The sequence below is a fragment of the Dryobates pubescens genome, chromosome 26 (assembly GCF_014839835.1).
Source record: "Dryobates pubescens isolate bDryPub1 chromosome 26, bDryPub1.pri, whole genome shotgun sequence".
In the NCBI taxonomy this organism is placed as follows: Eukaryota; Metazoa; Chordata; class Aves; order Piciformes; family Picidae; genus Dryobates; species Dryobates pubescens.
In genome coordinates this window covers 12,825,626-12,851,204 of record NC_071637.1, presented here as the reverse complement: position 1 = coordinate 12,851,204, position 25,579 = coordinate 12,825,626, and the positions used below count along the sequence as shown (strand labels likewise).

The 25,579-nt window shown below is 50.5% G+C and overlaps 1 protein-coding gene across 1 annotated transcript; it reads left to right on the top strand.

The window, feature by feature from the left end:
• The first annotated feature begins 4,060 nt into the window (after window positions 1–4,060).
• Window positions 4,061–18,796, top strand: RBBP8NL (RBBP8 N-terminal like). Its single transcript, XM_009909960.2, has 13 exons — window positions 4,061–4,127; window positions 5,415–5,457; window positions 6,378–6,473; window positions 6,819–6,931; window positions 8,006–8,078; window positions 9,694–9,860; window positions 10,345–10,427; window positions 11,841–12,004; window positions 13,408–14,212; window positions 14,609–14,717; window positions 16,739–16,800; window positions 17,115–17,241; window positions 18,678–18,796. The coding sequence occupies exons 1-13, from the start codon at window positions 4,061–4,063 to the stop codon at window positions 18,794–18,796; spliced, it is 2,028 nt and encodes a 675-aa protein (XP_009908262.2).
• Window positions 18,797–25,579: the final 6,783 nt, after the last annotated feature.

Below are 25,579 nucleotides of genomic sequence, written 5' to 3'. Positions count from 1 at the left end.
AGCTGAGCATCTGGGGACTCAGAGAGCAGGTGAGATAAGCCACTGCTGTCAGCAACCACCATGCCCCAGCACCTGGGCATTCCAAACCCAACAAATTTAGGGCCTGGCTGAGGAGTTTGCCTTTGGTTCCCTGACAGTGGGGCTCTGTTTACAGAGGGCACCCATCACTTTGAAATACACCCAGCCCTGCCAGCACACCAAAGGGCTGCTCCCAGCCCTGCCATGGGCTGCATCCAGCACCGCCAGCTGTATATTATAGTGACAGCTCTGGAAAGGGCTCAGGGCTGTAAATGAAATCCCTGTCTCAGGGAGAGAGCTCCACACTGAGGGACTCTGTGGTCTGGTCTTCATCAGTAAATCCCCCTCAATAAATCCTCTCCAGCAGGGCAGAGAAGTGTGGGGCTGTGGCTTCACGCCTTGGCCAGCGGACTCTGGGTGAGAAGGGAGCAAAGCCAAACCCCTTGGAGAACCTGGGCTGTCTGCAGGGTCGTTCTGCTGCAGCAAAGGGCTGAGTCCTGGGCACAGATACCTGAAGGGTGATGCTCATGAAGCATCTCTGTAACCATGGCTGTGTGCGGATCGGAGACCTCAAGTCCTGGCCAGGTTTGTCACAGAGTGGCAGCCCCATCTGCAGGCAGGGATGGGTGCTGGGATATCAAAAAAGCACCAAGAATGGCAACAGCTTTTCCCCTCCAGCTGGACAGAGCCCTACTGACCTCGGGGCTTTACGGAAAAGGAAATCAGGAGTGAGCCCCAACCCTGGTGGCAGCACATCCATGCATGGAAGGCAAAGCTTCTACCCACACCCCAGCCCCAAATCCTGATCTGCCAGGCTGTGCCCGCAGTGCTGAGTCACCACAGCAGGGATCTGGATCCGGTGCTGAGCACCTGGGCTGCCCCCGCACCCTCCACCTCCAGCCACATCCAAGCCCAGCCCTCCCTTCCCAAACCACGGGCTGGCACCAGCCCCAGCCTGGATGTCACCTTCCCAGGATGCCTCAGCTGAAGCCCCATGGCACTAAAAGCTGGGTGCTATTCAGCCTTCCCAGACAACAGCCTCGGGGCGAGGGCAGCACCAAGGTGGGCAAGAGCTGATCTGGCATCAGCGAGCATCTTCAGGAGCCCTCGTGGCTGGCGCCAGCTCTGCTCCCAGTTGCAAGCTGTTCCCAGTTTATAGCACTGGGGAATGCAGTGGGAATTAGTGCCTGAGCACTTCAAAGCCTTTCCAGCCATCACTCAGAGGGTTCAGCCCCATGACAGCAGTGATGGGTCTCACAACCTCCCTTCAGCCCCAGGAAGGTGTTTTGCCTGGCTCAATTTAAGAGTCAACAGTGCTGGGAAGTGCTTCCCATTAACATTAGGGGGGGTATTTTTTCTTCTCTGGAGCAGAGTTGGGTACCATTTCCCCTGGCTCATTTCTCAGCTACAGCTTTGGGGCTGATCAGCAGTGATCGGTTCCCAAACCCCTTTTGCAGTGACCGATCCCAAGCTGCACGAGCCCCAGCAAGCTGTGCCGTGCCATGGATAGCTTTTGTTGGCTGGGAGAGATCAGCTAGCCGTGGGGAAGGGTGGGTTCTGCCCAGGGAAGTGGGAACAAATAAATTGTTTTGCCAGAGAGTGAAATCTCTGCTCAGGAAGTCAAATGGAGTGAGCGGGAGATGGCTGCGTGCAGGCAGTTGTTGCACTGATCCTAGCACCTGAGCTCCCAACCCCAGCTCGCTGCTTCTGCTCGCTGGCACGTGCCTCATTTCTTTTGAAAATCAGATGCTTTAGGGGAAAGTTTCTTCTCCCAGCTCTGCCTGCCCACATCTTGCATATGCAGCCGAGCCGGCACACCTCTGCTCTGCATGCAGATAAAGGCACAGGCAGGCTGCCGGCACGGAGCCGCGCTGGGTGTGATCCTGAAATCATAGAATGGCTCAGGCCAGAAGGGACCTCCAAAAGTCATCCTGTCCAACCCCCTGCACTCAGCAGGGACATCCCCAACTAGATCAGGCTGCCCAGGGCCTCGTTGAGTCTTACCCTGAATATCTCCAGGGAAGGGACCTCAACCACCTCCCTGGGCAACCTGTTCCAGTGTTCCATCACCCTCATAGTGAAGAGCTTCTTCCTGATAGCCAATCTAAATCTGCCCTTCTCTAGTTTGAAGCCATTGCCCCTCATCCTGTCACTGCAGGCCCTTGTGGAAGTCATTCGTCTCCCACTGTGATTTTGGGGGTCCCAGAGGACCTGCTAAGGTGGGCAGGGCTTTGCTGACTTGTTCAGAGGGGTAGGGAGGTGGCACAGCCCTCCTGCTCAAACCCCAGGGGAGCCTCCATGATGCTCTGTGGGGATGCTTACAGAATCACCAAGGTTGGAAGAGACCTCAAAGATCATCAAGTCCAACCTGTCACCACAGACCTCATGACTAAACCATGGCACCAAATGCCACGTCCAATCACCTCTTGAACACCTCAGACACACACTCCTCCTCAGTACAACCATGGTCCAAGAGGCAACCTGGGTCCAGAGCTATTTCAGAGAATCTGGAGACTCCTCAAGGTTGTGGCTGATGGAAAGGACAGAGTTTATCCCCAAATCAGCATCCTGGGGAGGAAGAAGGTCTTCATGCATGTGATGAGCTTTCTCATCTCCAGAATTTCTGCCTTCCATCCCTGCTAGTAACTACCAAATGTATGGGACCAGGGCAAAATCCTTAAAATGAGTTCAGAAAGCCTTAAAAATGCTTAAAAATTGGAGGGAAATTCTTAAAATGAGGGCAGAAATTCTTTTAAATTCTTAAAGTTAGGACCAAAAAGTTCTTTACAAATCCTAAAATCAGGGCAGAAACTCTTAAGAATTCTTCAAATGAGGGCAGAAATTCTTAAGGATTCTGAAAATTAGGCCAAAAAACTCTTTTAAAATCCCCAAGTCAGGGCAGAAATTCTTAAGGATTCTTCAAATTAGGGCAGCAATTATTTTAAATTACTAAAATCAGGGCAAAAATTCTCTAAAAATCCTAAAATTAGGGCAGAAAATGTTAAGGAGCCTTCAAATTATTAAAGATAGCCACTTTCCTTTCAGGCTGTTTGTTTGCTGACTGCCTTTCCTAGCTTTACTGTGCTGGGCTATATTGGGTTGCTCTTCACTTCTGTTGTTTGGGGGTGTTTCCAACCAAAAAAAAAGAACAGAGAGAGAAAGATAACAAGATGTTTTTTAAAAAGCAGAGCACTTTATCTGATTATTGATACTCTAAATGATGGTGATCAGATTGATGGAACATTAAAACCCCACAAAATCAACAGGGAAGCTGAGGGAGGGGAAGGAAGAGCAGAGACGCCAGGGTGCCCCAGCTTACATCTAGCCCTGTGTGCTCTGCACCCACCAGGCTTCCTGTGGGGCTCAGTTCTGCACATCACTTCTGGTTTCTTTGTCAAATGGGGTGAATGCCACTCAGTTTGGTGTCTCACAAGGGCTCAAAGTGGGTGCAGCCACACAGGTAGTCTGGGTGGAGCTAGTGGGATGGCCAAGAGGAGTGTGTTGCCTTTGTAGGAGTATGTGTGCTGCCAGAGGGGGCAGGCATGCTTGGGAGCATCTCAGGACCTGGTGGGAGATGGATCCGTTAGGTTCAAGCAGCAAAACCGCCAGGAGTTTTCCCATCATCAGCCCCCAGAAATGTGGTTCTGACACGAGCTCTGGGACCCCTTCCTCAAGAAGGCGCCCTACCCTGCCTCATCCCAGAGAAATGTGATTTAAACAGCTCAAAAAGTAGAGGAAAGACTTTGATTATTCAGCTGGGCTTTCAGTGCTCTTCCACTTTGCTCCTGCCCCCAGCCCAGGGCTGAGGCAGGGTGGCTAGGTCTGGAAATTGCCCCCCTGCTTTAGGCATGTATGTGGCTTAGCAAATTATTTCATTTTCTGGGCTTTGTCCTGTTTCTGTGACTCTGCAGAGCACTACATACACAAGATACTTCTCTTTCATTGGACTTTTGGTTTCTCTTTTAGACTGAAACCTGAATAATTTGAAGGGCAAAGGCATCTTTCCGCTGGAAGCAACCCAGCGCGTGGCACTGCCCTGAACATGACTGCAGAGAGTTTTGCAGAATTCCTGAATAAGCTCAAGGAAATCCATGAGAAAGAGGTCCAAGGTAAGGAGCCTTGAGAAGTCTTATGCAAAAGTGGCCAAGGACCATGTCTTTGTAATGTCTTCTTGATCTGTCTGGTTTCCAATAGCCTGAAGGGAGCAGGAGCGGGTGCGGATTAGGGAGCGCTGGGAATTAGGGCTCAATAAGCACCACCCACAGGGATGGAGGGGGCTACAGGGTCCAAGCCTGGCCCTCAGGGAAGCACATCCTCTGATGGCACTTCTGTACCTCTACCTTAGTGGAGAATGAGGTTCACTGGTAAAATCAGTAACTTTTTGGATGATTAGGAGCGACAGAAGAGCGAGGGCATTTCTGCACCTGATGCTCCTGGGTAGCACAGACATGCTCACTCCCTGCACAGATCCCATTTGCTTCAAGCATTAATCATGAGGGATTTGACTGCTCTCACTGCCAGGGTTGGTGATACAGGTGAACTGTGAGGTTTGCAGGTTGTACACTCTGCTGGGCACCTTCTCCAAGCAGCATGGATTGGATTATATTTGAATACTGAGGGATCCAAGGGAAAGTAGAAAGACGCAATAATCTATAAGACAGAAGCAGCAGAGTATGAAGCTCCGTTAAAGCAAACCTCAGAGTCAGGCTGGATAGTTTGTTCCTACAGGGAATAAATTATTCCTCAGGTCATGCATTATTTAAATAAGAACCATTAGGTTAAGCAACTGAATGCCAGCTCCAATTGTTTTCCTATTAGAATAATTCCCAGTATCAATATTATGAACAAAACAACAGCATTTTTGGAGGATTCTGGCTTATGAATTCATTCTTCTCTTGAGTAATTTCAAGCCATGTGAGACTTAGAGGAAACTGTTGAGCAATTTAAACCACATGTTTACATCTACTTTGCATAAAATGGATTTGACAAGATGAAACATCTGCAGATCCATCAAGGAAAGCTGCTCTCCTTCAGCTGTAAATATCCTCCAAGACGCTTTGCAGCACTGAGAGCTATAAAATATGGCCCACCTGGGAAATGCATATTGAAATGAGAAATAAAACCAAAACAGACTTTTTGGGGGGGCTGGGAGGAAAATGCAGATTCATTAAACAGTGGAAAATGCCAAATGTGCTCACATTTTGTACAGCTTCTCCAGCTCCATTAAACTGTGATGCTGCTTACTGCTTATTCCTCCTCAGAAGTAAGGCTTGGCAATTGATGAGGTTTCTGCACAGCCAGGCACTCTCCTGAAATTCCATCACTGCATCCTGTCTCCAAAGTGCCAGGGATCTGGCAATAAATACCCACTTCTCCTTCTCTGTTAATTATTGCAGGTCTGCAGAGCAAGCTGACGGAGCTGACGACGGAGAAGTGCCGGTGAGCAATGCCGCAGCTGCTCTGCCCACACCACGGTGGGATGTGAGGTGGAAGGGAGGTCACACCTGCTCATTTCACACCTCTGGGGCACCCCTCTGAGGCTGCCTGATTTCAAGATCACCATTTACCCTTATGGCTTGGCTAAATTCAAACATTCTGATGACTTCAGTTGTACAAGTCCCCAGCACAAGGCAGGGCTTGGGGCGATGAAGAAAGGCTGAGAGAGTTGGGGTTGTTCAGCCTGGAGAACAGAGGGCTCCAGGGAGAGCTTATTGTGCCCTTTCAGTACTTAAAGGTGCCAATAAGAAAGATAGGGACAGACTTTTTAGTAGGGCCTATTGTGACAGGACAAGGGGTGATGGATTTAAACTAAAAGAGGGAGATTCAGCCTGGATATAAAGAAACAGTTTTTTATGCTGAAGGTGGTGAATCACTGGCCCAGGTTGCCCAGAGAGGTGGTAGACTTCCCCTTCCTGGAAACATTCCAGGTCAGGTTGTCTGGGGCTCTGAGCAACCTGCTCTAGTTGCAGATCTCCCTGCTGACCACAGGGAGCTGGACTAGATGACCTTTTCAACCCAAACCAATTTTGTGAGTCTGTAATCCCAGCCCACCTTCAGTTTGCCTTTCCACCAGTAAGTGATGCTTATGCCAATAGATACTTACTGTCTCGGGAAGCAATAAACTGGGACAAAGCAAGCTGCTAACTTCAAGGGTGGGTGTTGAACAGCAGCTTCTGGGCTCTAACACATTTGTTTCTCCTCCTGCCACACAAGAAAAAGCAATTCAGCCACCCTGGTGTGCACAGCATGGTATGCTCAGGGCAGAAATCCTTCCCCTTGACAGGGCACTGTGGAGAAAGGCACAAATGTGGGGGAGAAATCCAATAACCCTCTTGTCTTTGTTCTGGTTCTTCAATTAGTGATACCCAGAGAATTGAAGAGCTGTTTGCTAAAAACCACCAATTAAGGGAACAGCAGAAGGTCCTTAAAGAGAATATAAAGGTGTTAGAAAACAGGTAAGACTGATTTCTCAGTAAGGTTCTGTTTGGTGGCAGAGAGTTCATCCTAACAGGGATGAGAGAGAGGTTTGAGGTTTGCTTCATTCCCAAAATGGGGCTGTAGCACAAGAACCTCTTTTGTGCTCATACTTGGATGCTGGGGAACTTGGGAAAGTGCAGAGGAGCTTTCCTGAGCTGATGGTGGTGAGATTGGATCTAAAGGGGTGGAAGTGCTGGGTTTCATGGGTGATAACCCCTTTTACCAATTCTGGGTGTTTCCACTTCTCCATGGGGAAAGCAGGAGCTTATTTGCCTGCTGGGAACTGTGTGGTAACAAGCTGCTGGCCATGGGTGTTCCTCCAGGCTGCGAGCAGGTCTCTGTGACAGATGCATGGTCACCCAGGAGCTGGCAAAAAAGAAGCAGAATGAGTATGAGACCTCCCATTTCCAGAGCCTGCAGCACATCTTCATCCTCAGTAGGTACCACCACTTGCTGTAAGCTCAGCTTTGCCTGGCTGGGTCTTTGCTCAGTTAATGCCTCTCCCAGATGTTTGTGTGTGAGCCTGTCCAGCAGCTGCATACCCAGAAGGGTTTGGGGGCAGAGAGAAGGGATGGAGCCAATGTGTGTGTGGGGGCCTGGAAAAATCACACCTGACCATGACTGTGGATGGCAGTCCATGTCCCCTCCAAGCAGAGGTAACTTCTCACATGAAGCAGCAGAGCTTGGGGCTTGCAGCTCTCTGCATCTCACACTTGAGAGCAGCCGGGAGCTGGCCAAGCCATGAGAGCTGCCAGGAAAAAAGATCCATTTGGCAGGGCAAGAGCAACACTCTTGTAAAGACAGGGAAGTCACAGCAGCAGCTCAGCATGGATAACTGGAAATCAAGCAACACGTGTGATGGATCTTCTCCCAAGCCTTGGCAGAGCTCCCAGCGCCACTCAGGCTCCGAGTGTTTTTCCCTGGGGATCCGCTTGGCCCAGAAAGGGTCATGGGGGCAAAGGAGATAAGGCCTCAGAAGGGACACAGAGGTGCCAGCAGCCCTTGCTTTATCTTCTCTGTCATGCCATTGCCCTCCGAGTGCCGCTTTTGAGCAGGAGCAAGCCAAGGCAGCAGCCCACCTTGCCCTGGAGCCTGCCTGCTCTCACTTGCTGTGGTGCCTGGCTGCTCGCAGCCCCTCTGACCTTCATCCAATTCCCTAAAGCCTCCAGCCCTGCCCCTAACACAATACCTGCTAGTTAGAGGTGATTCTGGTGTTCATGGGCAGGATGCCAGCTACATCCACCCCACTGTGCCACAGCCACCACCTCATTGTTCTTTCTGCCCAAGCCAGACAGGCTGCAAGCAGCCCCCAGTCCTGACCAAACCCAAGTTGGAAAGTTACCTCTTGTTATCCCTTAGTCCCAGTGTATTTTCAGAGGAGAAAGGAAATTCAGCATCCTTCCAAAACCTGGTTCCTTTCCTTCCTCCCCCCTGCTCCCCAGCACACTGTGAGGGGCAGCAGCCCTTTCCTTGCAGTGCTGAATCCTCAGCACAACTTGTGTTCCCACAGCTAACGAGACAAATCGTCTGAGGGAAGAGAACAAAACTCTCAAGGAAGAACTGAAGAGGCTCCAGAGCCCAGAGTAAGTCTTCTCCTGGGTTTCATTCATCATGAGGGTGTTGGGTAAGGACAGAGGCAGGGAGAAGTTAGGTTATGCCCTGAAGATCTTTTCCAACCTGGCAATTCCATGATCCTCACAGGACTGTGTCCAAATTGAGAATTTCAGCACCTAATTCCTACAGATTCTACAGAAGGCTCCAGGAAGATCTTCTTGAAGGGGAGCTATAAGAAAGATGAGGACAGATCTTTTAGCAGGGCTTATTGGGACAGGACAAGGGATAATGATTTGAAACTGAAAGAGGAAGATTCAGACTAGAGAGGAGGAAGAGATTTCTTACAGTGAGAATGGTGAGACCCTGGCCCATAACTGAACACATTCCAGGTCAGGTTGTTTGGAGCTCTGAGCAACCTGGTGCAGTTGAAGATGTCCCTGCTGACTGCACGGGGGTTGTATTAGATGACCTTTAAAGATCCCTTCCAATCCAAATCATTCCATGATTCCTGTAGATGTCAGACACCAAAACACCCATAATGATCTCTAGGTCCTTGCTCATACCCTTGCTCATCTGTATCCAAGGATTCCTTTTTTGAGGAACAAAGATATTCAACACCCTTCTATGAGGGACTGTGTGGGAAAAGCAAAGCCCTGGGCTGCTCACCTTGGCCATGGACATCAGCCTGGGCTTCCATGGCACCAGTTCCCCTCCTTCAGCAGCCAGAGAGGTCCTGCAGGAAGAAGACTGTGTTTGGGAGGAAGGAGAGTGACACAGAAGGGACTGAGACAGGGTTAAGAGGGAGAAGCAATCTGCACCAACAGGTTCATACCCTAGCAGAGCACTGTGCTGAAAGCCAAGTAACCTGCCAGGCTGGCCAATACATACAAATCAGCTCATTCCTCAGGGGTTTTAAAGTGCAGAGGAATTAGCACGGAGGGATTAGTTCAGAAATGTGTTTTCTTTGGAGCACAGGATCACCATCTGCTTAAAGAGAAACTTCTGCTTATACTCCCTGGTGCTTCCCAAGGCCTGAGGTGTTTCAGAGCTGCAGGGTAGCTGGGTAGGCTGCTGAGCATTGAGTGCTCCTGCTTTGCTCTGTTCTTCCCTGAGCTATTGGGTAGGAAGATTTCCAGCCAAACACCCATCTAGGCACCAGGGTCCAGGACTTTGCTCTGGATCTCCAGAATTCAGTGACTCCATCATAGTGACCAAGAGCATCAGCCCCTACAGGTCAATATAGTGAAGGGAGGCAGTCACCACATCCCTGTGCTGAATCCAGCCCTACATCAGGCTGAAAGCCCAGCCAGGGACCTACAGGTTCTCACAGAGCTTTTGCAATAGCCACAGTTGGGTTTTGGCTTACCCAATGCTGTGGCTTCCTGCAACATTACCCACAGACAAGTGGGGAAATCAGACCTGGAGCTGTCTTGCTGGCTCTGTCCCATGCCTCACACTGCAGCTGAGCCAGTGATAAGCTGCAGTGGAAGGAGGTGAGTCTGGGGATCTGGTATATCCACATACAGATAGATTTAAATATGGATATTTATGTATCAGGCTCCATAACTCAGAGGTCCTCATACAGCAGCTCTCAAACCTTTCTCCTGCCCCTCTCATTCATTTGTGTCCTCTTCCTTTCAACAGGGATACAACAAAGCACCTGGGAGTCACCTCCAAAGAAAGCAGCTCCACTCCCAGCTCCCCCTTGGCTTTGCTGTCCCCACCAAGCAGGAATGCCTGCACTGAGAAAGCAGTTCACAAAGGGGCAGATGAAGCTCACCAGGATGTGCCAGGCATTGAGCTGGAAGAAGGTGAGTGCTGCTGGCTCCTGCCACCCATGAGGGACCTGGGAGTGGGAAGGGTAACTGCTTTGGGAAAGGGTCTGGGAAGCAAAGTCCAAGCTCTTGGCAGCTCAGATGGACCAACACTGCCATGGACAGAGTAACTGCTGGGGATGGAAATTAATTCTGAGGGAGAAACACTCTGCTCAGTGTTAGAGCAAGAGAGCATCTAGGTGCCTTCACTGTAAGATGAGTGCTGTGGACCCACCAGCCACCTCATGCAGAGACCATCTCATTGCCTGGCTGCCACCCACACGTGCAGTGGAGGGGGCATTAAATCAGGTGCTGGTTCAAGGTAGATGGACAAATTGGCTCAAAATCTTCAGTCAGAGGTGGCTGGTGCCAGCCAGTGGCATCCTTGGAAGGCTGTGAGAATCCAGCAGGTCACAGGGCAGGGCAGCCTGTACCATCTCTGTGGGACCATCATGATGGCTGTCTGTGTCTTTTTTTGCAGACAAGCCAGCAGGACAGAGAAGCTCTCCAAGCAGTAGGATTTCTCCAGGCACTGTCTTCCAAGAAGTCAGCCTCACAGAAATGGTGAGTTGTTGGAGGTAGCCTGATATCCTCAGGCCTTCTCCCCACCACTGTGGTCATCTGAACTGGACTGGGATAGGAAAAGAACAGAAGACACTTAGAGGGTGAAACAATTATCCAGACTTGAGCAGTTTGCCAATGCCAGAGCCCAGGAGGGTACCTGCCAAGTGCCAGAGGCATCCTCTCTGCAGAAATTGCCACTCACTTGCAAGCAAAGCTTTTGGAGCAGTGCACAGCCTCCTGTCCCTGCTGTGAGTGTTCACATCTCTGTTTGCTCCTGTATTTATCCTCCATGACAACACCTGTAGCATCCTTGACTCCTCTGCCCATGACTCTGGTTCCTCTCTCAGATGTCTTGCTGAGGAAAGCTCTGAGGAGCAAAGGACCTGGTGAGATAGGTGGTGCTGAGCCACCCAAGTTAAAGAGTCAGCTCTCCACGATCTGAGCAAGCAAAGAGCTGGAGCATTGTGTGTGCTGGAAAAGCCTGGAGAGCATGTAAACTGTGGGAGTTGTGGGTACTGAGAACAAATACACCACAGCAGCCCTGCCCAAGAGCATCACAGATGTCTCTCCATCTGCAGCATAATGAATATTGGTCTTTTCCGAGGGCCTGGCATTTGCTGGTTGCCATTTTGTGTGTTGATGCAAGCCTGTCATGCCTTTAAAACACAGACAGCATGGTGTCAGCTGAGGGATGCTGACTGGTATGGTGATACTGGGCACTAGGAGATGAGACTGCAGGATCTGGAGTCCCTTTCCTGGTCGTGGGAACTCAAGATCATGTCCACACCCACATAGTTGCCTTTGTTTTGGCACAGGCTTTGCTTACCTGGTCTCCACAGAAAACTTGAAAGAGCAGGTGAAAAGGGGTTTTGGTAAGGCTGCAGGCAGCTGTGAGGATAATTAATAGGGATGGCAGGAAGGGCTGGTGACATCTCCAGGTGGGCAGGGGAAAATCAAGTCGGAACATGTGGTGAGTCTTTCATGATGGAAATGATGATGTCCTGGCCTCACAGCCAGGTACTCCACTGGAAATACACACACCAAATCAGTGTGTGCCAGCAGATTGCATGAATGAAGTCTAGTGGCCTGACTAAGGGTCAGGGGAATTTGCAGGGTCTTATCTTGGTTAAGCCACTGAATCATGGCTTGGCTCGAGAGGAGGTACAAGCCCTCCTGGGCTACAAATCACTTCAGCTAACATATAAAGAGTACTGTTGATCCCACTTGAAAATGTGAAAGGGAATTCTCCTGGGAAAAGCAATAAAAATGTAGCTGAAGTGTGGACCAGAATTGTATCAAACAGAGCACTTAGGAGCTGTCTTGTTCATGCTGATGAAGAGCTGCATCTGTGCTTGGTGAGGCTCCCCTTAGCCTGGGGTGCATACCACAACTCACCTGGACTTTCTGTTGCAGGCATCCCAGAGGATCTCCAACCAGCTGCATGGAACCATAGCCCTGGTGAGACCAGCTTCCAAACCTTGCCTCCTGGAGAAAAGTCCTCCAGGATCAGCAGTGTCCCCACCAGCAAGGAAGATTCCTCTTCCCCCAGAGAGGGAGCACAGCCCCAGCCTTGAGGCGTGAGTTACCAGCTCATGGGTTATGGTGTGGCCCATTGCAGCTGTCCCTCTGGCCAGACTGTAGTGAGGTGGCCAGTATTCACTGTATCTGCCCACTTTTATCTCCAGACTTCTCCCACAACCTTGAAGTTGGGGGGGGTGGGACCAGGGGTGGGGAGGGAGCAGGGAGGGAGGGAGAAGTGGGAGCAGATTTTCCCAGTTTACACCAGCAAAAAATGTCTGGAATCCAGCCCAACAAGATCAGCTCCTCCTTACTCCAGCTTCATCAGACAGACTCCAGCTTCATCAGACAGACCCATGAAGTGAACTGGGTGGCCTCAGCTCCAGCCTGGAGGAGAAGGACTTGCCTCACAGGAGGCCACAATCCCAGCTCGTCCTTATCTCTTCTCATGGACTTTTCTGCAGGGCTCAGCACTTCCCCAGCTTATCCTCCCCACCACTTCCAGAAGCCCAAAGGGCTGAGCAAAGCCAGTGAGTTCACCTGTAGAGACAGAGAGTTGCCCAGAGAGGGAGCAGATCTCCTGAGCATTCCAGGGAATAGCTTGCACATATGGAATCTCTTTGCAGGACAGGTTTGTGAACCACATTGACCTTAGCATGGCTGTCAAAACCTCCCATTGAGTAAGAGCAGGACAGGCTGGGCTGCTCCCCTGTCCTGGAGGTCTTCAGACCCATCAAGGCACTAAGAAAGCCCAGTGAGGGGAAGTTAGGATGCCTCTGATTGTAGAACATGGTTTGACAAGTGAATTCTCAGCAGCAGTGCTCACATGAGCAGTCCCTTGACCCCCTGCCTGGAGCTGCTTGGCCCAGGGACAGGAGAGCCCTGCTGGGTGGTGAGATGGTGATGGTTTCCTGCAGTGTGGAGACCCACTGCTGGCTGCCTGACCACCACAGCCACCAGAATCCTCCTCCCCAGCACACAACCCAAAGGCAAGCATGATGCCAACAGCAGAAGGCAACAAAGAGCAGAAGAGACCATGGACATCACCTGCAGGAGCTGGGAAATAACAGGAAAATTCACTAATTAACATGATTGGGAAGAGCCTCCTGTGGCCTTTCAGTACTTAATGGGGACCTATAAGAAAGATGGGGACAGACTTTTTAGCAGGGCCTGTTGGGACAGAACAAGGGGTGGTGGGTTTATGCTAAAAGAGGGAGAGTCAGACACGAGAGAAGGAAGAAACTATTTTACAGAGAGGCTGATGAGACCCTGGCCCAGGTTGCCCAGAGAGGTGAGAGATGCCCCATCCCTGGAAACATTCCAGGTCAGGTTTGGGGCTCTGAGCAACCTGCTCTAGTTGCAGACATCCCTGCTGACTGCAGGGTGGGTTAGACTAGATGACCTTTAAAGGTCATGTCCAACCCAACCCATTCTCTGATTATTTCTTTCCTGCTTTTCTTAGGTATTTAGCAGCAAGCAAGCCAGACTCTCCCAAGATCACTCCATCCTATGAGCACCTAAAACTGAGCACCCGCAGGGAGCAGCTCTGCCTCCTCCACAAGCACCTTTCCCTGCACCAGCTGGGGCTGGCAAGCAGCCGTGGCTCAGCAGACAGGGATGGCAGCAGCTTCTCCAGTCACTTGCTGAGGGCCAAGGACGCCGAGGGCCGGCCGCGGCCGCGCAGCGGCTGGGAAGATCGCGCGGCCCTGCTGAAGCTCCCTGCTGCCATGGTGTACGTCAGGGACCAGCACCTGGAGGAGAAGCTGCACCTCCTCAAGCAGAGGGAGCGGCTGCAGCAGTTCCTCATGCAGCAGTGCCAGGCAAGCCAGCGGGCAGGTGGAGACCCAAAGCCCACATCTGAGGAGAGACCTCTCTCCCCATGGCCAAGCATCGTGCTGGGATGCAAGGAGGAAAAGTCCTTCCTGGAGGACGCTGCAGATGGGAAGGAAGAGAAGGAGCTTTGGCTGAGCCAGGACAGCTCTGAGCTCCGAGAAAAGGTGAAGGTGGCAAGGGATGATGGTGCAGATGCACCACTGGATCTGTCAGACTCCAGCCGTGGCAGGGAGTCAGGCTGGCACAACCGGCGGGAGCTGCAGGGAGCTGGCAGCCCACGGCAGAGCCCTGCTGTGCCAGCAGCCCATGGGCCCTGCAGGAGGCATGGGGCAGAGCAGGATGACTTCTGCTTCCACCACTGCTTGTCCAAAGCCACCCGGACACTGCCTGGTACTGTTGAGAAGGAGGAGGAGGAGGAGGAGGATGGAACTGTGGTGAGTACAGCTCATGCTTGGCAACTGTGGCCCCTTTTCCCCAGGGTGTCTGGCACTGGTGCTGGCACCATTATGACTACTATTAATGTCCTGTGGGAGGATGGCTTTGCTACATGGGAAGGGTACTGGGACATATTTGCACAGAGCAAAGCCACAGCCATTCAGCCCTGGCCCTTGTTGCTCACATCCCCTCCTCTTCAGCGCCCAGCTAGCATTTCTATCTGGGTCCAAACCCAGGCAGCGCCTGTGCCCCATCCCACAGGCTGGTGCCATGACCACATTGGAACACCTCTGTGATGCTTGTTGCCAAGGGTCTCACAGTCATCATGCAGGGGCTGGGTTGGTTCTTCCCTCCTGCCTGGTGAAGGCAGCATTTGTGTTCCTTTTATCCTACAGCTCAGGCTCTCCCAGGCACATCCAACAAACAGCTCCTCACCAAGTGACCCTGAGGCTCTTCCGGAGACTGGGGTGAGGCCAGCTGCCACTGTACAGAAGGAAGAAGCAGGTAAAATGCCCCAGGCAAATGTGATGTTTGAGAAGGGAAAGGTGCATTCTGCTGCAGGAACTCTCTGTGATGGGCTCTGCAGCACCTGCAACCCACATTGACCAAACCAGTAGTGAACCAGTACTGGACACCCTCCCATGGACCCAAGGTGCTCTTGGATCCCAGTTCTTTTAGACCATTGAGGGAACGTAGAGTTTCACATTTGTGTCATTAAGGGCTCAATTTTCAGCCTTAAAGATGCCCAAAATTCAGCTTCAGTATCCACAGGGAGAAAATAACCCCAGCTGTTCTGGAGAAGAGCACAGTATCTCTGCTCAGTACAGACGAGGAGCCACTCATGCAGTGCCCTTATACACCCTGCAGCGTATCCTCCACTGTGCTGGGTGGCACAGTGTTCTCCAGGAGCTAAAGAGGCTGGTTTAGCACCAACCCACTGGCAATGCCCACTCCAAGGCAGCCTTGCTGCTCCAGCATTACCCACCCCTCTCAGGGAAGCAGAAGCTCAGAAGTCACCCCAGCACAAGTGGGGAAAATACAAGTGTTTTCCAAGATTATCACTGGAAAACTCATCCTCATCTATGCCCCCTGGTTCCAACGCCCTGTGCCAGCACAGCTTGTAGGGCTGAGCAGGGAGGGATGCTGGTATCTGCAGCAAGTAGGACAGGATGTTCTCCTCCCTTTCCCTGCACCCGTGAAAGCCCTTTCCATTCCCCCGACCAGCAGTGCCCTCAGTCTGGGGACACGCGGCGCTTTCTCCCTGCCCAAATGCCACAGGATGTGGGTGCTGGGTTTGCTGGGGTGGGTGGGAGGCAGCAGCCATGGGCAGCAGAGCAGGAAGCACGTCTGCTGGGAGCTGCTCCCTACCAGCCTTACCGGCTCGGCCAGAAAGTTGAGCTCTCCTGGATTAGTTGGTCTGGGCGTGTCAGAGCGGTTTGGGAACACTCTCCAGAGCAGGATTGTGCACAGTGGAAAGAAAATATTAAGGGGGGAAGGCAGGCAGGGGGTTAGTCCTCTGTGATTTACATGCTAAGGAGATAGCATCATAGCAGAGGAATTTCAGCTGATTACATTCTGGGTGTGGGAATGCAGGACTTTCTTCAGTTCTCACCTTTAGGTTGACACAAAGCCCAGGAAACAATGCACAAATTCTTCTGCATTTCCTAGTGAACCTTAACCCATGGAAGGATAACGTGAGGACAGGATAGGGATACAGGGGCTCTGTCCAACAGCAGCAGCATCTGCTCTCCCACACGGGCAGGGGCAGCAAGGGAGGCTACCCTGTCCACAGTCCCACCCTGGCTAGACCTGGGTGTCAGGAGCAAGAAGTGTTGATGTCCTGGAATGCCCTTGGAAGAGGGCACAGCTCTGTCCCCAGCCCTTCCGGCAGCCCGCAGGGGTGTGCCACTGTGGCTGCAGACAGGGTGATGCCACCACCAGCAGGGCTCAGCCCCTGGTTGGGCAGCACTGGGCAAAGGTCTGGTGCATGTCTGGTGTGTCCAGGTATGTGGCTGCAGTTGTGTAGCCTTGGGACCTGTGTGCAGCAAACCCCTTCTGCTGGAGAGAGAAGCAGCTCTCCTCAACCTTTCATTCCTCTGCTCCTCAGCACACATTCCCTGCCAAGAGCCATAGATCAGCCCCAGCAGCAAGCTTCAGGATGGTCAGTTACAGCCCTTGACCCAGACAAACTTCTCATCTGGGTCTCAAACAGGAAGGTGCAGCCTGGGCTTTTAAACAACCCTCAGCTTCCCAGCCTGCACACGACCACAGACTTGAAGCAGTGCTTGTGACCTTGGGGTACCAGAGTCCTATGGATACAGCTTTACTGCAAGCTGGTTTCCAACACAGTCCTGCTGGATGTCCCATAAACATTAATTTCATGCCACACAGCTCATATTGTCTCTGCTCTGCAGCACAGTTTATAGCTTGATGGCCCTCAGGGCCTGGGTTAGTGGCTCTGCATCTGCTCATGAGCTTGTTGGGCCACCTGCCAGCCAAACCCCTTTCCTTTTGTGTTTCCTTAGATGATGAGGATGCTGAGTCTGGGAAGCAGGAATCTGATGAGCCAGACACGACGGATAGTGAGGTTTGTTTGTTCTCCTGGGTCCATTATCTTGGGCTGTCGCTCTCAAGAGATGTAAGACAGGTTGCTCCTGCCCAAGCTCACTCCAAGAGGTGATGTCTCTTCCTGCACAAGGTGTCAAACCCCATTCCTAGAGTTACCCAACTTGATGCTGAGGGATAGAGATATCCCTCTTCCCATCTAGTCAAAGATAATAGCCTTCATCACCACCTTGTAGCAAATGATCACAAAGGTGCCCAGAGATGCTGCTGGACCATCAGCTCCCTGAGAAAGTCAAAGGGTGATTTGGAGACTGACTTCTCTTCTCATTGATGTAGGTGGCTGCCCCATATGAAGATGATATCCTGCAAGAAGCCCAGACTGATGGGAAATACTTTTGCACCAAAGACAAAGCTCACGTGCTGCAGAAGAAGAGAAAAAGGGGACAGGATATCTGGACAAAAGGTAGGGAAGAGGAGTTCAAGCTCAGGGCTTGAACTTCTGCTGCTCCTTCAGGGGCTCCTGTGAGAAATGCCCAAGGGCACCAGCCACTTTCCCTGCAGCAGAGAGGAGGGTGCTCCCCCACCAAGTGCACACCAAGCTGCAAACAGATGTTTGCCCAAGGTGACAGAGCGGAGTCTTTCGTTTCCCTGCAGTAAGACACACTGCCCTGTGTTTTGGCAAGTGTTGTATCTCCAGCCAGAGGAGCCTCTGCTAATGGTTAGCCAGGGGAGCCTGAGCAGGGTGGTCAGGAGAGCACTCCCCACACCTAAGCTAACAGGGCTACGACCCTCCTGTTTGCTTAGCAGGTCAAGGAGGTGGTGACTGGAGAAGGCCAAATTCCCAGGGGTGAGTTATTGATGTTCAGAGAAAGGTTTCTGCCAGCTCTGTTGATTTTCTAGCATGGCTGTAGAGGTTTCCCTGCTGACACAGGAATGTATTGTACCTGTGTCTTCTACAGGTGAATAAGCTGAAAACTGTTCCTGATAAGGGCAAGGACATGACAGTGTGTCTGTCAGGCCTTAAAAAGTGCTCTGTCAGAAACCCCTGCTGCAAAAAAAAACCCACAAAACCAAACCTTTGTACCATCTGTAAAGACAGGAAAGGGTTGACCCAACAGTAAATGTAGAGAGAACTGTTGTTTAAGCAGGAATCATAAAATGGTTTGGGTTGAAGAGACCTTTAAAGGTCATCTAGTCCAATCTCTCTGCAGGGAGGAAATTGCAACCAGAGGAGGTTGCTCAGAGCCCCAGACAACCAGACCCTGAATTGTTCCAGGGATGGATCATCTACCACCTCTCTGGGCAAGGTGGGCTGGGGTTTCACTACCCAGAGTGTAAAAAATTTCTTCCTTCTCTCTAGTCTGAATCTGCCTCTTTTTGTTTAAACTTCTGATCCCTGTCACAGAAAGCCCTGATGAAGAGCATGTCCCCATCTTTCTTACTGGCTCCTTTAAGCACCAAAAGGCCACAAAAAAGGGCCCCCCAGAACCTTCTCTTCTCTAGGTGCCCACGATGGGCACCATGCAGAACTGGATGGGCATATCCCAGGTGAGGGCTGGATGCAGTTGTGGCAGGAGTGGGGTGAAGGAGAGGCATAGCCTCTCTCAGCATGTGGTGTGTGCCATGTACCACACTGGAAGGGGGACCCTCTCAGGAACACTCCTGCACCAGGTCAGTTCTCTGCCCATTTCTGTCTGCTTCATGTGTTTCCAGCATCACAGAAGCCTCCTCCAGGTACCTGTGCATATCTGGTGTGAGAAGGCCTTCTCTTCATCCTTCCTTTGCCGAGCTTTGCTTCCTCCTGTGCCATCCCTATTTTGGGATGAAGCCATACTGACCTCATTACCTGTAAATCCATTGCTCTGTGGTTAACTCCCTTGCTCATCTTTCTGTTCACAGGAGCTAGGAAGTCCATGAGAGGAAGAAAGAAAGTCAAAGTGGAACAGTGCTCAGCAGGGGTCATGAAGGAACCAGAGAACTGCTCCACTTCTCACAACACCACCTCTGAGGAGAGCTAGCAGCAGCGCAGGATGAGAAGGGACACAGACACTGCAGACCAAAGGAGAGGGCTCAGAGACCTCAGCATCCCACCCATGCTGGGAGAGCAACTCCTCCTGCTGTGCTGGGCCAGAGGGCAATCCATAAGGACTCATTAATGAGTAGAGCAACCTGAAAACCCTCACTTGGTGCCCCAGGAGAGGCTGGGCAAGAGCCGTGCAGGTGATACCCAGAGCAGTCAGGTCACTGCTGGTGGAGCAGCAGACTTAATGGCCTCAGCTCAGCACTGGAGCAGCCCCTCTGACTGCTGTTGGAAGAGGAGACACTCTTTGCAGCACTCACTCTGAGTCAGGACCATGCTCTTCCCTAGGATTTCACTGAAGGAGAACGGACTTCCCAGACCCTCTCCCCACGTACGATGCTCCTGGTGGCTGGCTGGAGCGGGGTGACCAAGCTCAACAAACCTCCATTGATTAAATCCCTACCCAGGTTTCATACATGTGTGGATAACCCAGAGAAAGTCTGCTGTTTTCCTTTCAAGTGAAGTGAGGAGCAGAGATGGGTGCACAGGGGGCACATGTCACTGGAGAGGGCGGGGAGAAGAGCATGGGAAGGGAGGGCTTGTGTGCCCCCTCTCCCCAAGGTGTCCTGCATGCCTGGAAAAGGCAGGTGTGTGAGACCCAGCTGTGGCTCTCAGCAGAGCACCAGCTCAGCATACCACGCTGACCTTGGCAGGATTGCCTGGAGCTTCTTTTGATGTGGATAGACTGTTCTTAAACAATTTTTTCTGGTGCATTAAGCATGGGCAAGTCTTCCTTTCGGCATCAAGGCTCTCTGGCTGGAGGTGGGATGAAAAGGGCTTCAGTGAGCACCCCTGAAGCCACAACCCTGTACCACGAGCCAGGCTGGGTTGCCCCTAGAACACGTGTGGAGAACAGTGTCAAAATGGAGAGAGACCAGAGGAGAAGTGCCAGAGAGGGTACTTGCCCTCTCTGCCCTCTGTGCCCCTAGAACACATGTGGAGAACAGCATCAAAATGGAGAGAGACCAGAGGAGAAGTGCCAGAGAGGGTACTTGCCCTCTCTGCAGTTATTTCTATTTAAATGTGGGTTTGTGTGCCCATTCACAGGACTGCACCTTCCCTTTTCAGTCCCAAGCAGCCAACACTCCGTATGTCCCTTGCTCAGCCTGACTTGCAGGGGGCAGCAATTCCCAGAGCAGCTCTGAACACACATGAAAAGCTGATTAAATCTGCCTTGTAGTAACACCCCACCAAGGGGGGGGAATGTGAAATCTTGGAATCCCATGAAGAGGCCCCTCAGACTGCAGGGAGGCAGCCTGGGAGCAGGAGACCTGAAGAAGGGAGGGGTCTTCATGTGCCTATAAAATAATCCCTATGACAAACCCTTGATAAGCAAAATGTGCAGAAGCCCTGCCAACAATAATGAACTCCTCAATTTCTGGGTTTTCCACAGAGATTTTTCTTTTCTTGCACTACAGCATTCAACTTCATTTAATGGACTTTTATGTTGCTCCTTGCCTTTTTCCAGCAGGGATTTTCAGCTGATGCCTTATATCTCCATGCAGGATACGTTGGAGGGGCTGGCAGGGACACGTATTTCAGAGATAGGGACATCCCAAAACTATAAAAACAAAACCAACCAAACAAACAAAAAGGTCTGTCAGCTCTGAGTAAAGTGCTGAAGAGAAATAAACTTCATACACTGCATTTCATCCAGCCTTGGAAACTCTGCTCACACCCAGTCCCTGGCTTGATGTCACCTGCCCCTCCCATGTTCCAGAAACATGGATAATTGCTGAAGGCCATTAATTCTTGCAATTAAGCTTGTCAGTCTTTTGTCCAAGACATTCTTGACAGATAAATGTGTGTATTGATTTGGTGATACACAGGCAGCCTCAGACTTGAACTGTTCCACTGGAAGGAAGCAATCTGAGACCTGTAAAGAGATCTGGAGCTCCACAGAGAAGGTTTTTCTAGGCAGGTTCAGTTATGCTCAAGGTGAGGTGTTGGCAGGAGCACACAGAATCACAGAATTGCCAAGACTGGAAAAGACCTTCAGGGTCATCAAGTCCAATTATTAGCCTAGCACTGACAAGTCCTCCCAGAGTGGGAAGTGTCCAGCTCCGTGGGCTGATCCTGACTTCCCTGAGAGCATTAGCAGCCTTTTCATAACTTCACTGGTGTTTGGGTAATGACTCCAAGGGTAATCTGTGCACCAGTCCTTTTTTTTTTTTGCAGGGTTAGACTGCTTTGATTGCCACATTTCTGTTAATCACAAGAAGGATGTTTTACACAATGATCCCCAAAAAGCCATTGGCACTACCCTTGGAGTGCATGAGTTACCACCCATGGAACAATAAAGCAGAAGAGAAGCTGTCCCGTGAAACAGATCAGTCCTTCCAGGAGACTGGCCGCTCCCTTTTGGTTTGTTTAGACAAATTATAGCTCTGATGTCATCAGTGACACCATGCAGGTCAGACCACTGGGCCAGTGAACTGGTTTCCCAGAGGGATGGGTTCAGAGCACAGCTTGGGTTTGCTCAGGTCAGGAACTATTTGAAATGGCACATGGATCGGGAAGAGACATGGTGCAAGCGTCTCTGCTCACTTGCAGTCCATCCAGACCTTCAACAAGTGGTTCTGTTAATGCCCATCATGCAAAGCAGTTCTGGTAGCAGACCATCACCACTCTTCTGCTTCCTGACCCTTGGTATCTGTACCTGTTGAATCAAACAATTCTATGATTCTCCCAGAACTGAACACCGCTCTCAGCTTGCAGACCTGCCCTGGTTCTCCCTGTGCATCAGCCTCCCACGAAGCCCAGCAGTGAAGTGACATTTTCAGTGACTCTTCATTTGCAAATTTCCTAAGAAATAAGTTTGTGCAAGTCTAGCCATGAATAGCAATTTCCATCTCAGAAAAAAAAACCCTCCTGCCACCACACAAAGGTTCCTCTGTTGTGTGTGTGACGAAGATGATGTCGTGCAGGAAAGAGGGAAGTCTGATGAGCTCAGAGCAAAAGGGAACTGTGCTGGGGACTCAGCTGGCTGCAAGGCAGGAACAGAAAGCACCAAAAAATAGAGAAATGCACATCAGATTCTGTCCCTTTACAGTATTCCACAGTGGTATTGTCTCTATGACAATAAATACTTTGAAGGTGGCTTAATTCATGCCTTTTTCATGAGACTGGGCACCACCTTCTCCACAGTGAAATCCTATCAACCATGATCTGATCAGTCAGTAATGCCCATTTATAGTCCTGGCTTTGGAAACACAGCTTCAATCCTCAGCTCACCACAGGAAACCTCATTCCAAGCATTACTGAAGTCTTGCTTAAGTCCTCTTTGGGGAATTTAAGTGGGTTGTGCATTTCTTGCAGGTCCTTCACAAGGTCACATGCACCAAGGCAGCCCCACGTGCAGCTCTGCAGGGCACAGCTGGGAGCTTGGAGGAGGCAGGGACAACTTAAGTGTTCAGGACAGAGCACAGGGGCAAGGCTTTACACCTTTGAAAGGAGGCTGTAAAGTTGTGGATAGGCTTAGCAAGCCCAGCATGCAGTGGTGGTTCTTGGAAGGGAAAGATCTGGAGAGTTCCTTTGCTCCTTCATCTTAAGCATATTTTATTATAGGAATTTTTGAGCTGAAGTGCACATTCCTTCTGCATCCCTTTGGCATCACAGCTTTTTTGCTCTGCTTTGTACATTGATGCCAACCCTTGGAGAGTTCCCCACTTCCATACTCCCTGCTCTTACCAAACTTGCTGCCCAATGTGCTGATCTCCAGGGGGATCTCTCAAGGAAACACACTTTGTAAGATCCTCCTGTGAAGATTATTGATCTATTACTAACTGCATGTAGAGCAGTGGTTCAGGGAGAGGGTTTGATTCACTCATTCACAAATCCTCATGTAATCACCACACACATTTTTCATGACCCAAGCACACAGTCCCCCCAAGTGCAGAGCTCCACAATTAAACCCATCAGCTCCATGGGCTTTAAACCCTCAGTGTGACACAGGAGAGCCTGAGTCACTTTCCAAGGCACAGCTCTCAGCACAGAGGTCTGTTGGCAGTGTTTGCCTCCTGGGGCTCAGCATGCAACTTTGCTGCAACGTGAAATGTGCAGCAAGAGCAGAGGATTGCGTCACCCACTGTGAGTGAGCACCCAGGAATCCAGAGGACACGGTCACCTCGCTCCAGCAGCGGACAGGAGAAACCAGGACTCCCAACTGGAACTGACTGGAGGCAGATTAAAACTGTTGCAGGTTGTGTGGCTAATGTAGTGCTGGGGCCAACAGCTTGAGCCAACACTGGGATGCAGGAGAGGAGCCATGGAGGTGGATGTGCCAGCAGGGAGCAGGAGTGGTCCAAAGTGTGAATGCAGTGAGGCAGGATTTCATCATTTCTTACATGCAGGGAATGGTACCTCCAGGAATGTTCTGAGATTTCCTAAGTAGGAGGGGGAAGGTGAGCTCAGGAGAATGCACAGTCCTCAAAACCACAGTGACTGGTCTTTAGATTGATGTGGTGAGTGTGAAGCTTAGCTCCAAGAATGCTGGTTCCCTCTGGGTGTGTTAATTGAAAGAGAGGATTTAAAAGAGGTGAACCATGATAGCATCGCTGGGACAAGGTCCTTGGATTAGAGCCTGTTCAGGAGAGAGGGGATATTCAACTCTGGATGAACATTGCATTACTCATCATCCTCCCTGACATCTAAAGACCACCCCATGAGGCTTGCTGGATCACCATCCACTCTCTATGTAGGCTGTAAAAGTCTCTACAGAAATTTCTAGTGCCTTATCTTAATACTAGGAGTTCCTCCAACTAGAAGGCTGTTCTTCTGGTTCCCAGCCTAAATATATTCATGACCTGTTTATCTTTACTTGGTTTTGGGCCATGATTTTGCAAAAAATGTAACACCCAGCCCACATATGTACTTAAAAATGCTGTCTCATATCAGATGCTTAGACCAGATCCTGCAGTTCTTGCACACAGAAAATTCTTGGTGACTTTGGTGGCTCTGCTCCCCTCGTTGCAGAAAACAGGGAGAAAAGGTTGCTTGAGGTTGTATCCAGTTGCTGCCATTTGTGGAACTGATGCTGATGTGCCACCTGTCAGTTTTAGCAGCAGATTTCTTCAAACACAGCAACATGCCCACTGAACTCACACACTGTGAGCCAGTTTGCCTGTCAGATGCAGCTGAAAGCTCCCCAGCAATAACGGCAGCGACATTCAGACCGCTAAATTCAGCTTTGAAGTTAGCAACCCACCAAGCTATGGAGGCTGGCTCCCTCCTTCTTCATCCTGCATTGACTCAGTGGGAAAATTTACATCCTACAGGGGTTTTTTGAAAGGAGAGAATGAAAAGGAAAAAAAAGAAAGAAAGGGGGGAAAAAAAAACCACATTTGTTAATTACAATCCAATCATGGGGTCCAGAGATTTTTTTTGCAGCAAGCCTAGCTAGGTTTCCATGCCCATTTATCCCTTGGTTTATCTGATGAGCCTGCCAGCAGGAAGGATTTTCATTCCTTTTTATCCCAAATTATTTTTTTCCCCTCAGCTGTGATGTGAGATGATGCTGCCAAATAATTTAGGCTCCAAATCTGGCCTAGATTGAATAGCAAAAGACACCGAGGGATGCTGTTGGGATTTTAAAGTGGAGAGTTTGTCTTTCACTGTATGCTTTATTTTTCATGGAAGCCTACAAGAAAACATTGTCTTATGTTTCCCATCCTAATCCTAGTGTTCTTATTTTTACTTAATGCTGTTAATGCTGTAAGACAAGTGTTGATGTCCCACTTGCAATGGCATACAGAAGAGGATCTTGTGAAACAGCCATAGGAAAAGCCATGGAACCTGACTGTGTTTTTATAGGACAGTTTCAAAATCTATCTTTTATTCAGTGCCCATGTTTCAGGTCACATCATCAGACATCAGTTTGATTGCTGGTGTAAACTGCAAGAAATATTAAGAGTTGTCATGTAGCTTCATGTTTGGCACAAGCGTTTACCACTCCAAGGGTCCAATGTTGCAAGCACACAAATACCTGCTTAATTGGAACATCTCAGCAGTTCCTCATTAGTGGTAAATTTGGGCAATTTGTCCACTGGCAAAATCCCTTTGGGGAGCATAAGCTGCTTTGGAGCATGTAAGGTGGGAAGTACAGAGGCTGCCAGCACCCACACCCTGATGCTCACAGCACCCAGCAAAGCTCCTAAGCTTCCTCTGCCAGGCCTAATTGCATGGACATCGTCAGCGAACATCAATGTCTTCCGAGGACAGCAGGAAGGGCAGAGCTCTCTCACTTGGCAAGCAGTCAGAGCATCATCCCGGGATGTGGCAGACAGCATCTCACGTGCCTGAGGGGTGTGTTTATTCCGTGCAGTATAAACACACCAGTCCGGGAAGCGTCGTGCTGTGCAGAAATGCCTTGAGTCACTTGGTGGACATAAATATTAAGTTTACGCCCTCCCAAATCCATGTCTGCCTTGTCCATATACATCCCATCATCAGCACTACCTCAGTTTTGCTTCAGGGCTTGGGAGGAGTAAGGATTCCTCCCTCTGCATGGGTTTCAGGGGCTGCTGCTGAGTCTCAAGGTTGTTCATGGGCATCCAAACCAAGACCCTCGGGGTTGGCAGGTTGGGGGTCGACTCCAGACTGGAAAAAGAGGAGAAACCATTACCTCTTGTAGGAGCAGTCCAATGTACATAGCCACTAGCTGATGATTTCAGATGTGTCCCCCCTGCCTGCAACAAAGCCAGGAGACCTTTGGACTGGGCAA

Bases quoted from the DNA above. Each gene is read 5' to 3' on its own strand.
- RBBP8NL (XM_009909960.2), top strand. From the start codon at position 4,061: ATGACTGCAGAGAGTTTTGCAGAATTCCTGAATAAGCTCAAGGAAATC. The intron at 5,458-6,377 runs GTGAGCAATGCC...TTCTTCAATTAG, and splicing joins CTGACGACGGAGAAGTGCCG to TGATACCCAGAGAATTGAAG. The intron at 17,242-18,677 runs GTAGGGAAGAGG...TTCTGTTCACAG, and splicing joins ACAGGATATCTGGACAAAAG to GAGCTAGGAAGTCCATGAGA.